At 43.0% G+C, this 13378-nt stretch overlaps 1 protein-coding gene across 3 annotated transcripts in view; it reads right to left on the reverse strand.

The window, feature by feature from the left end:
- The window catches only part of ATP6V0A4 (ATPase H+ transporting V0 subunit a4), a 78374-nt gene that overhangs the window by 6443 nt on the left and 58553 nt on the right, over nucleotides 1-13378 (reverse strand). For all 3 annotated transcript variants that reach the window (XM_036905506.2, XM_036905507.2, XM_057504801.1), the window contains exon 19: nucleotides 12477-12594. In XM_036905506.2, the coding sequence (XP_036761401.2) occupies nucleotides 12477-12594 (118 nt within the window). The remainder of the gene's footprint in view (nucleotides 1-12476; nucleotides 12595-13378) is intronic.

Genomic DNA, 13378 nt, shown 5'->3' on the forward strand with positions numbered 1-13378 from the left:
GAAATCAGGATTGTAAATCCTGTAAATTGCATTTACAGGATTGTAAATTGTAAATTGCATTTACAATTGCATCAAAAGGAATAAAATACCTAGGAATAAACCTAACCAAGGAAGTGAAAGACCTATACCCTGAAAACTACAAGACACTCATGAGAGAAATTAAAGAAGACACCAATAAATGGAAATACATCCCATGCTCATAGATAGGAAGAATTAATATTGTCAAAATAGCCATCCTGCCTAAAGTAATCTACAGATTCAATGCAATCTCTATCAAAATACCAGTGGCATTCTTCAACAAACTTGAACAAAAAGTTCTAAAATTCATATGGAACCACTAAAGACCCCAAATAGCCAAAGCAATCCTGAGAAGTAAGAACAAAGCTGGGGGGATTACACTCCCTAACTTCAGGCTCTACTACAAGGCCACAGTAAACAAAACAATTTGGTACTGACACTAGAACAGACCCATAGATCAATGGAATAGAATAGAGAGCCCAGATATTAACCCACACATACATGGCCAATTAATATACAATAAAGGAGCCATGGATATACAATGTGGAAAATACAACCTCTTCAACAAATAGTGTTGGCAAAACTGGACAGCTACATGTGATAGAATTAAACTGGATTATTGTTTAACTCCATACACAAAAGTAAACTCAAAATGGAGCAAAGACCTGAATGTAAGTCATAAAACTATAAAACTCATAGAAGAAAACATAGGCAAAAATCTCTTGAATATAAACATGAGCAACTTTTTCCTGAACATATCTCCTCAGGCAAGGGAAACAAATTAAAAATGAACAAACGAGACTACATAAAACTAAAAAGCTTCTATACAGCAAAGGACACCAATTGCAGAACAAAAAGGCATCCTATAGTATGGAAAAATATATTTGTAAATGACTTATCCCATAAGGGGTAAACATCCAAAATGTATAAAGAAGTCACACACCTCAATAACCAAAAAAACAAATAACCCAAATAAAAAATGGACAGAGGATCTGAACACTCACTTCTCCAAAGAAGAAATTCAGATGGCCAACAGGCACATGAAAAGATGCTCCACATCACTAATCATCAGAGAAATGCAAATGAAAACCACAATGAGATATCACCTCACACCAGCTAGGATGGCCAGCATCCAAAGACAAGGAACAATAAATGCTGAAGAGGATGCGGAGAAAGGGAAACCCTCCTACACTGCTGATGGGAATGAAAATTAGTTCAACCATTGTGGAAAGCAATAGGGATATTCCTCAAAAAACTAAAAAATAGAAATACCATTTGAGCCAGTAATTCCACTCCTAGGAATTTACCCAGACAAAACAAGATCCCTGATTCAAAAAGACAAATGGGGAGGGGCGGAAGATGGCGGCGTGAGTAGAGCAGCAGAAATTTCCTCCCAAAACAACATATATCTATGAAAATATAACAAAGACAACCCTTCCTAGAATAAAGACCAGAGGACACAGGACAATATCCAGACCACATCCGCACCTGAGAGAACCCAGCGCCTCGCGAAGGGGGTAAGATACAAGCCCCGGCCCCGCGGGAGCCGAGCGCCCCCCCCCCCCAGCTCCCGGAGGGAGAAGAGCAGGCAGAGCGGGAGGGAGACGGAGCCCAGGGCTGCCGAACACCCAGCCCCCGCCATCCGGGCCAGAGTGCAGGGACCTGGATACTAGGAAAACAGGGCAGCAAGAACAGTGAGCAGGCACTGGAGGCTGGGCGACAGAGGACATAAGAAAAGCGCGCGACCATTTTTTTTTTGCTTTTTTGCTGTTTTGTTTTGGCGACCGCTTTTTGGAAGTCTTAAAGGGATAGGGACCCCAATACGAGGGAAACAGGGCAGAAAGACCGGTGAGCAGAGGCCTGAGGCTGGCACCAGAGAATAAAGAAAAACGACCGACCACCTTTTTTTTTTTTTTTAATTAAAAATTTTTTTTTTTTTTAATTAAAAAAATTTTTTTTTTCTTTTTTTTTTTTGGTGGGCGTTGTTTTGTTTTGGCGGGTGCTTTTTGGAAGTCTTAAAGGGGCAGGGCAGGTCACTTAATCCAGAGGTAGGGAATCCGGGGATCTCTGGGCACCCTAACCCCTGGGCTGCAGGGAGCAGGGAGGCCCCTTACGGAGATAAATAGCCTCCCAGCAGCTCCTGCTCCAACGCGACTCCACCATTTTGGAGCAGCTGCCCGAGCCAGGCCACGCCCACAGCAACAGCGGAGATTAACTCCATAGCAGCCAGGCAGGAAGCAGAAGCCCTGTCTGCGAGCAGCTGCGCAGCACAAGCCACTAGAGGTCGCTGTTCTCCCAGGAGAGGAGGGCCACAAACCAACAAGAAAGGAAGTCCTTCCAGCCATCACTTGTTCCAGCTCTGCAAACTATTCCTATCACCATGAAAAGGCAAAGCTACAGGCAGACAAAGATCACAGAGACAACACCAGAGAAGGAGACAGACCTAACCAGTCTTCCTGACAAAGAATTCAAAATAAGAATCATAAACATGCTGACAGAGATGCAGAGAAATACGCAAGAGAAATGGGATGAAGTCCGGAAGGAGATCACAGATGCCAGAAAGGAGATCGCAGAAATGAAACAAACTCTGGAAGGGTTTATAAGCAGAATGGATAGAATGCAAGAGGCCATTGATGGAATTGAAATCAGAGAACAGGAACGCATAGAAGCTGACATAGAGAGAGACAAAAGGATCTCCAGGAATGAAACAATATTAAGAGAACTGTGTGACCAATCCAAAAGGAACAATATCCGTATTATAGGGGTCCCAGAAGAAGAAGAGAGAGGAAAAGAGATGGAAAGTATCTTAGAAGAAATAATTGCTGAAAACTTCCCCACACTGGGGGAGGAAGTAATCGAACAGACCACGGAAATACACAGAACCCCCAACAGAAAGGATCCAAGAAGGGCAACACCAAGAAACATAATAATTAAAATGGCAAAGATCAAGGACAAGGAAAGAGTGTTAAAGGCAGCTAGAGAGAAAAAGGTCACCTATAAAGGGAAACCCATCAGGCTAACGTCAGATTTCTCAACAGAAACCCTACAGGCCAGAAGAGAATGGCATGATATATTTAATACAATGAAACAGAAGGGCCTTGAACCAAGGATACTGTATCCAGCACGACTATCATTCAAATATGACGGTGGGATTAAACAATTCCCAGACAAACAAAAGCTGAGGGAATTTGCTTTCCACAAACCACCTCTACAGAACATCTTACAGGGACTGCTCTAGATGGGAGCACTCCTAGAAAGAGCACAGCACAAAACACCCAACATATGAAGAATCGAGGAGGAGGAACAAGAAGGGAGAGAAGAAAAGAATCTCCAGACAGTGTATATAACAGCTCAATAAGCGAGCTAAGTTAGGCAGTAAGATACTAAAGAGGCTAACCTTGAACCTTTGGTAACCACGAATTTAAAGCCTGCAATGGCAACAAGTACATATCTTTCAATAGTCACCCTAAATGTTAATGGGTTGAATGCACCAATCAAAAGACACAGAGTAACAGAATGGATAAAAAAGCAAGACCCATCTATATGCTGCTTACAAGAAACTCACCTCAAACCCAAAGACATGTACAGAATAAAAGTCAAGGGATGGAAAAACATATTTCAAGCAAACAACAGTGAGAAGAAAGCAGGGGTTGCAGTACTAATATCAGACAAAATAGACTTCAAAACAAAGAAAGTAACAAGAGATAAAGAAGGACACTACATAATGATAAAGGGCTCAGTCAAACAAGAGGATATAACCATTCTAAATATATATGCACCCAACACAGGAGCACCAGCATATGTGAAATAAATACTAACAGAACCAAAGGGGGATATAGACTGCAATGCATTCATTCTAGGAGACTTCAACACACCACTCACCCCAAAGGATAGATCCACTGGGCAGAAAATAAGTAAGGACACAGAAGCACTGAACAACACAGTAGAGCAGATGGACCTAATAGACATCTATAGAACTCTACATCCAAAAGCAGCGGGATATACATTCTTCTCAAGTGCACATGGAACATTCTCCAGAATAGACCACATACTAGGCCACAAAAAGAGCCTCAGAAAATTCCAAAAGATGGAAATCCTACCAACCAACTTTTCAGACCACAAAGGCATAAAACTAGAAATAAACTGTACAAAGAAAGCAAAGAGGCTCACAAACACATGGAGGCTTAACAACACGCTCCTAAATAATCAATGGATCAATGACCAAATCAAAATGGAGATCCAGCAATATATGGAAACAAATGACAACAACAACACTAAGCCCCAACTTCTGTGGGACGCAGCAAAAGCAGTCTTAAGAGGAAAGTATATAGCAATCCAAGCATATTTAAAAAAGGAAGAGCAATCCCAAATGAATGGTCTAATGTCACAATTATCGAAATTGGAAAAAGAAGAACAGATGAGGCCTAAGGTCAGCAGAAGGAGGGACATAATAAAGATCAGAGAAGAAATAAATAAAATTGAGAAGAATAAAACAATAGCAAAAATCAATGAAACCAAGAGCTGGTTCTTCGAGAAAATAAACAAAATAGATAAGCCTCTAGCCAGACTTATTAAGAAGAAAAGAGAGTCAACACAAATCAACAGTATCAGAAACGAGAAAGGAAAAATCACGACGGACCCCACGGAAATGCAAAGAATTATTGGAGAATACTATGAAAACCTATATGCTAACAAGCTGGAAACCTAGGAGAAATGGACAACTTCCTAGAAAAATATAACCTTCCAAGATTGACCCAGGAAGAAACAGAAAATCTAAACAGACCAATTACCAGCAACGAAATTGAAGAGGTAATCAAAAAACTACCAAAGAACAAAACCCCCGGGCCAGATGGATTTACCTTGGAATTTTATCAGACATACAGGGAAGACATAATACCCATTCTCCTTACAGTTTTCCAAAAAATAGAGGAGGAGGGGATACTCCCAAACTCATTCTATGAAGCTAACATCACCCTAATACCAAAACCAGGCAAAGACACCACCAAAAAAGAAAACTACAGACCAATATCCCTGATGAACGTAGATGCAAAAACACTCAACAAAATATTAGCAAACCCAATTCAAAAATACATCAAAAGGATCATATACCATGACCAAGTGGGATTCATCCCAGGGATGCAAGGATGGTACAACATTCGAAAGTCCATCAACATCATCCACCACATCAACAAAAAGAAAGACAAAAACCACATGATCATCTCCATAGATGCTGAAAAAGCATTTGACAAAGTTCAACATCCATTCATGTTAAAAACTCTCAGCAAAATGGGAATAGAGGGCAAGTACCTCAACATAATAAAGGCCATCTATGATAAACCTACAGCCAACATTATATTGAACAGCGAGAAGCTGAAAGCATTTCCTCTGAGATCGGGAACTAGACAGGGATGCCCACTCTCCCCACTGTTATTCAACATAGTACTGGAGGTCCTAGCCACGGCAATCAGACAAAATAAAGAAATACAAGGAATCCAGATTGGTAAAGAAGAAGTTAAACTGTCACTATTTGCAGATGACATGATACTGTACATAAAAAACCCTAAAGACTCCACCCCAAAACTACTAGAACTGATATCGGAATACAGCAAAGCTGCAGGATACAAAATAAACACACAGAAATCTGTGGCTTTCCTATATACTAACAATGAACCAACAGAAAGAGAAATCAGGAAAACAACTCCATTCACAATTGCATCAAAAAAAATAAAATACCTAGGAATAAACCTAACCAAAGAAGTGAAAGACTTATACTCTGAAAACTACAAGTCACTCTTAAGAGAAATTAAAGGGGACACTAACAGATGGAAACTCATCCCATGCTCATGGCTAGGAAGAATTAATATCGTTAAAATGGCCATCCTGCCCAAAGCAATATACAGATTTGATGCAATCCCTATGAAACTACCAGCAACATTCTTCAATGAACTGGAACAAATAATTCAAAAATTCATATGGAAACACCAAAGACCCCGAATAGCCAAAGCAATCCTGAGAAAGAAGAATAAAGTAGGGGGGATCTCACTCCCCAACTTCAAGCTCTACTATAAAGCCATAGTAATCAAGACAATTTGGTACTGGCCCAAGAGCAGACCCACAGACCAATGGAACAGACTAGACAATCCAGACATTAACCCAGACATATATGGTCAATTAATATTTGATAAAGGAGCCATGGACATACAATGGCGAAATGACAGTCTCTTCAACAGGTGGTGCTGGCAAAACTGGACAGCTACATGTAGGAGAATGAAACTGGACCATTGTCTAACCCCATATACAAAAGTAAACTCAAAATGGATCAAAGACCTGAATGTAAGCCATGAAACCATTAAACTCTTGGAAGAAAACATAGGCAAAAACCTCTTAGACATAAACAAGAGTGACCTCTTCTTGAACACATCTCCCCGGGCAAGGAAAACAACAGCAAAAATGAGTAAGTGGGACTATATTAAGTTCAAAAGCTTCTGTACAGCAAAAGACACCATCAATAGAACAAAAAGGAACCCTACAGTATGGGAGAATATATTTGAAAATGACACATCCGATAAAGGCTTGACGTCCAGAATATATAAGGAGCTCACACGCCTCAACAAACAAGAAACAAATAACCCAATTAAAAAATGGGCAGAGGAACTGAACAGACAGTTCTCCAAAAAAGAAATACAGATGGCCAACAGACACATGAAAAGATGCTCCACATCGCTAATTATCAGAGAAATGCAAATTAAAACTACAATGAGGTATCACCTCACACCAGTAAGGATGGCTGCCATCCAAAAGACAAACAACAACAAATGTTGGCGAGGCTGTGGAGAAAGGGGAACCCTCCTACACTGCTGGTGGGAATGTAAGTTAGTTCAACCATTGTGGAAAGCAGTATGGAGGTACATCAAAATGCTCAAAACAGACTTACCATTTGACCCAGGAATTCCACTCCTAGGAATTTACCCTAAGAACGCAGCAATCGAGTTTGAGAAAGACAGATGCACCCCTATGTTTGTTGCAGCACTATTTACAATAGCCAAGAATTGGAAGCAACCTAAATGTCCATCGATAGATGAATGGATAAAGAAGATGTGGTACATATACACAATGGAATACTACTCAGCCATAAGAAAAGGGCAAATCCAACCATTTGCAGCAACATGGATGGAGCTGGAGGGTATTATGCTCAGTGAAACAAGCCAAGCGGAGAAAGAGAAATACCAAATGATTTCACTTATCTGTGGAATATAAGAACAAAGGAAAAACTGAAGGAACAAAACAGCAGCAGAATCACAGAACTCAAGAATGGACTAACAGGTACCAAAGGGAAAGGGACTGGGGAGGATGGGTGGGTAGGGAGGGATAAGGGGGGGAGAAGTAGGGGGGTATTAAGATTAACATGCATGGAGGGGTAGGAGAAAAGGGAGGGCTGTACAACACAGAGAAGGCAAGTAGTGATTCAACAACATTTTGCTATGCTGATGGACAGTGACTGTAAAGGGTTTTATAGGGGAGACCTGATATAGGGGAGAGCCTAGTAAACATAATATTCGTCATGTAAGTGTAGATTAGTGATACCAAAAACAAAGGGAAAAAAAAAAAGGGCAGTTCCTGTGTGGTAACCTCCAACGAGTTCTACACAAGGGTATAAAGGGCATATAAAAGTATAGGCAAAGGGTCTGTTTGTGTTTATACAGAGGATCAAAGCCTAATTGGGCTACCCCAAAAATGAACTAAGATACGATATGAAAAAGAACTTCCAACATCTGCACTCTCTGGAAGACTCATGCCAGAAGATGATCATCAAAAAACCCCAACAAAGATCCACGCACTGCTACAGCAGTAGATGCACTCATCCCACCAGTTCCTGGACTTGCCATGGGAATGAGGAAGGAGATATCTAAGCTGGCCTGTGCATACAGTAAAACAACAAATTTGACTGGATCTATACTGTTGGAACTCAACCAAGAATTTGGAGAAGTGCAAATTGTAGCGCTCCAAAGTCTTACAACTACAGACTATTTACTGTTAAAAGAACATATGGGATGTGAACAGTGCCCAGGAATGGGTTGTTTTAATTTGTCTGATTTCTCTCAGACTGTTCAAGTTCAGTTGGACAATATCCACCATATCATAGATAAGTTTTCACAAATGCCTAAGGTGCCTAACTGGTTTTCTTGGTTTCACTGGAGATGGCTGGTAATTACAGGTATGCTTTGGTTATGTAACTATACTCCTATTATGTTAATGTGTGTGCGCAATTTAAGTAGTAGCTTAAAACCTATATATGCTGAAGTTACTCTACAAGAAGATATGTCAAAGAAATAATCAATCTTCCCATGTTTTCTTCTGCCTGCTACTTCTATAGCTTTTCTTCTTCCTTCCTAATCACAACCCTTAAATAGAATTCGTGCCTCATATCAAATTTACCGAGTATCATAATTCTTCCAAGTGGTAAAGATACCTCAAGACAAATGCTGGGCATAGAAGCCACAGGGCATAAATATGCAAAGAAGTAAAAAGCTAACCTTTTCAGACAATAAGGCTTCCCTCTCACTTACCAACTTCACATTTCCCTGTATGGCCCCGGAAGATGACTGGTTAGCCAGAGACGGGTAAGATTCCTCAAGGGAGGAACAACCTAAGACAGGCACAGTCGCAGGGGGGCCATCAGGTGAGAAATTGGGGATCAACAGAGGTGAGGCTTAGAACCTCACCCCCCCTGTTCTGAGAGAAATCTTCTGCATACGTGGATGTTTTATTGCCCTTGTCTAGCTTGGATTAACACATAGTCTACAGGCACACACCTGATCATCTACATTTGCTCTCTTACAACACTAAACTATGTTTTCTACCTTTATCTTGTATCTACCTACCACTTCAGCATTTTATTAAAAATAATAATAATAAAGAGAGAAATGTGGTATCCACATATAAATCAAGTATAAAAACCAAATGAGTATTCATATTTGAACTGACTGTTTAGAGTTCATAATGCATGAGCAAAACCGAAAGTTTCTGTGATGACTGCCCTTGTACTGTTCACCATGTAACTTATTCACTATGTAAGAATTTGTTCTCCATGTAAGAACTTGTTTGTTATGCCTCAGAAGATTGGAGACTGACGAAAATTAGGCTTGGGGTGGGGTGGATTAATGATTGTGCATTGAGCATTGACTCCCCTATACAGAATTTTATTGTCGTTAACAACCATTTGATCAATAAATATGAGAGATGCCCTCACAAAAAAAAAAAAAAAAAAAAAAAAGGACAGACTTCCAATGGTAAAATAAATAAGTAACCGGGATGTAATGTATAGCATAAGGAATATAGTCAAGATATTGTAACAGCTTGGTAGGGTGATAGCTGGAACCTAGAATTATGTATATAAATGTTCTACCACTGTGTTGTACACTTGAAACTAATGTAATGTAATACTGTGCGTCAACTACCCTTCAATAAAAAATAATTATTTAAAAAAAAAAAAAAAAAAAGACAAATGCACCCCTATGTTCATCACTGCACCATTTACAATAGCCAAGGTATGGAAGCAACCTAAGCGTCCATCAATAGATGAATAGATAAAGAAGATGTGGTACATATACACAATGAAATATTACTCAGCCATAAAAAGAAAAGAAATCCTACCATTTGCAACGACATGGTTGGAGCTAGAGGGTATTATGCTCAGTGAAATAAGCCAGGCAGAGAAAGACAAGTACCAAATGATTTCACTCATCTGTGGAGTTTAACAACAAAGCAAAACTGAAGGAACAAAACAGCAGCAGAATCACAGAACCCAAGAAGGGACTAGCAGTTACCTAAGGGAAGGGTGTTGGGGAGGTCTGGTGGGGAGGGAGAAGGTGATTAAGGGGCACTGTAATGAGCACTCACAATATAGGTGGGTCACAGGGAAGACAGCACAGCACAGAGAAGACAAGTAATGACTTTATAGCATCTTACTACGCTGATTGAGATTGATTGCAATGGAGTAGGGGGTTGAGGACTTGATAATATGAGTGAATGTTGAAACCTTCATAAGATTGTATATCAATGATATTTTAACAAAAAAAACTGACAGCAATGTGCTCTGTGCTGTGCTGTGGACCCCATGGCCCTTGCATAGGGCAAAGTCAGAGAATTTTCCTGAGGGCCACCTTCCTCTGCCCCCAGTCCTGACAGGCAGTCACACCACCTATTTTCACAGGGCCTTTGGGTGGAAGCCTTTCATACACAGAACCTCATGGGCGCCTCCCACACACCTGTGGGAAGGAAGGCACTTAATTTCCAGTGTGTCACTCTGGCTACCCGCCCCTCATCTTGGTGATTTTGAAGCATGTGTCAAAACAAAGCCTCCCCGGGCTGGGCCTCAGCCTGGCACTGATGGACACAGACGTGATTAAGTGTGACTGCCGCTTATTTTAGGCTGCTGCGATCTGGGGCCGGCTGTTGCCGTAACATATTCCTGCCTAGCCTGACTGACACGGACAGCAGGCGACTGCAGAGCAGCCCGTGGTTCAGCTGCTTGCCTGAGCCACTCGGTTAAAAGTGGCGGAATGGAAGCTAGAACATAAATCAGCATTGAAAGTTTGTTTTCACTCCACCAAACTGCCTCTACAGGCAAGTCTGCGTGGAGTGGAGGGTGTCGGTGGGAACGATACCTCTCAGGAACTTCCAGGAAGACCCGGCACTGGAACATGCCAGGCAGCTGCGAGCCACATGGGCTTTATGGAGTCAAATTATGTCCTCAAAGGACATGAGATAGCCAGAGGAGACTCCGACATCTCATGTCAAACTCTGGCCCAGACACTGAAAATGCTGAAACTCCTCCTGTCCTGTCTAGACTCAGCCCTACTGTGACCCAAGTCCTCCACACCATGGCTGAGTTGGAGCTGAAAGCTGACATCAACACCACTGATGACAGGAAGCCCACAGATCCTCTTTCGGCCCCTGGATAACCGGCTCCCATGAGTGAACATCATACGCACGTGCCTGTGGGCATCTGTGTGCAGATACTTACAGGTGGGATGTACACAACTAAGCATCTGTGTACACGTGGAAGCGTACGTGTGTGGGAATTAATGCAAGGAAATGAATGCCCTTGAGCAGTGGAGACTAATGCACTTGTGTTTCTGCTGTAAATCGATAATCATACTCACTTTCACTGCTTTGGTTTCTATCCATTTAGCACACACTGTGGCCTGGCTTCTCTGTTCCCGGAATTATGCTTAGTGCTGGGAATGCCGGGGTAAACGTCGGGGTCCTCGCCTTCCAGGAGCTCACAGCCTCACAGGGAGACAGGCTAATCAAGACAGAATTATACCTGGTGCTAGGATAGGGGTGCTGCCAGAGCCCAGGGAAAGGGCACCTTCTAGACTGGGGGGCAGGGAAGGTTCCCAGAGGAGGAACTGTGTGGGCTGAGTTCTGAAGGGGGATCAGATATCAGGCGGGGAGAGAGTCGAACAAAGGAGGAACACTTCAGGCAAGGGAGCTGCGGGGCAAACACACGGAGGGGCCCAGAGACCGTGGCATCTTCGGGAGCCTTCATACAGGTCCTGCACATGAAAGGGTGGGTTCAGCGGGCTGGGGGCCACTGAGGGATACCGAGAGACTAGAGTGGAGAAGCAGGCAGAGACCGAAGGGCCTTACAAAGCAAGTGGGGAATCAGGATTCCAGACTTAAGTCAACCCCGAGGCTTGAACTGTCACCAAAACTGGAATCCTGGACTGGCCTGAGCCTGGACAGCTGTGAGTTCACCAAGGTGGTGAACACCTGCTGCAGGTCAGCTCAACAGGCGCCAACTGGCCCTCCTCCCACCAGTGCTCACAATCATGGCAGACCTTCTCTCAAAGTGATCCCTCCAAAGACAGTCATGGAATCCTAGCCTGTGGAAATGTTACGTTATACAGCAAGAGGGGCTTTGCAGATAGGACTAAGAATGCTGAGATAAGGTTATGCTGGGTTATCCAGGTGAGCCCAGTGTAACCACAAGGGTCCTTATGAAAGGCAGGCAGGGGCATCGGTCAGAGGAAAGGAGGTGCAATGCTAGAAGCAGATTGTGGCGCCAAGGAGCACCAGGTGGCATCTAGAAACTAGAAAAGGCAAGGAAAGGGATTTTGCCCTTCAACTTCCAGAAGGAACCAGCCCTGCTGACTCCCTGGTTTTAGGACTTTCAGCCTGCAGAACTATAAGACAGTGAACCTGCAGTATTTTAAGCTGCTAAGGTGTGGCAATTTGTTCAGCGGCAACAGGAAACTGATACAGAGAGAAACCATTCCAGCTATGGAAAGCCAGACACACTGAAAAAGTCACTTTTCCTAAGAAAGAAGGGCCATTCTTCTGAAGGACGTGCCAGAATGATCTAGAGGAGGCACCTCTACCTACAAGCACACTGTGCCTGTTTCTCGGGGGGAACATGGCCAGGCCCCTGCTGGGGTGCGGGACTCACTCACGCGCATGAGCCAGGCTGAGGGCCCAGAGGCGGAGGTAGGAGGCTGTGTTGGAGATGCAGCCCAGGCAGTACTCAATCGTGTGGATGGCTTGATGCACAAAGATGTCTCCAAAGTTGAACTGAAAGAGAGAAGTTTTTATACTGCTCATTAAGTACTTTTTTACATGAAAAGTATGACAAAGGATATACAGATGAATGAGACGTGGGCTCTGGGAAGACATTTCCAGTTGAACTAGGGGAAAATAATTATCAATATACTTTAGAAAGAGAATTAGCAGCACAAAGTAGGATATGAGTATGTGCAGCGACATTTCCCAGAAATAGTTGGAAAAAAGGTCGAAGGAGAGACACTGGTTGGTAAGGGCAGGTGTCCCAGGTGAAACCAGCGCTGCCCCGTGAGGGCCGGGGAGGGCCCAGACATGGCAGTGAGAAAAACGAGTCCTGTGAAGGCAAAGAAGCATCACGCAGGCAAGTTTGAGGGAGAAACAACTTGGCTGCAACTGGAAGCTTTTGTGGTGAGGAGCAAAAGAGAGCATTTAACAGTTACAGTTTCAGGAGAGGCCAACCAAGGGCAGCTGGATACAGGGAGGAACCATGAAAGGCACCTGCATAGGAAGTGGCGGGGAGAAATAAATATTTGGGGGAAGATTAATCTGGCAGCAAAATGGACCAGTGAAGGGAAAGCCTATTAGCAAAGAACACAATTTGTTGATTGGCTTACAGACCCAGGTATGCGGGGGCAGGGTGGGGATGCAGGCCCAGAACAGCAGTAGCTCACTGTCTCCTCCACGCACCCTGATGCGGCGGGAGTGGACTGACTGGCGCCACCCCTGCCCCAGAGAGGCTCACAGTCTAGTAGGGAGAAAATGCCAACAGACACCGCACAACAGTGTGGATGTGCAA

Source organism: Manis pentadactyla, chromosome 7, assembly GCF_030020395.1.
Source record: "Manis pentadactyla isolate mManPen7 chromosome 7, mManPen7.hap1, whole genome shotgun sequence".
Classification (NCBI taxonomy): Eukaryota; Metazoa; Chordata; class Mammalia; order Pholidota; family Manidae; genus Manis; species Manis pentadactyla.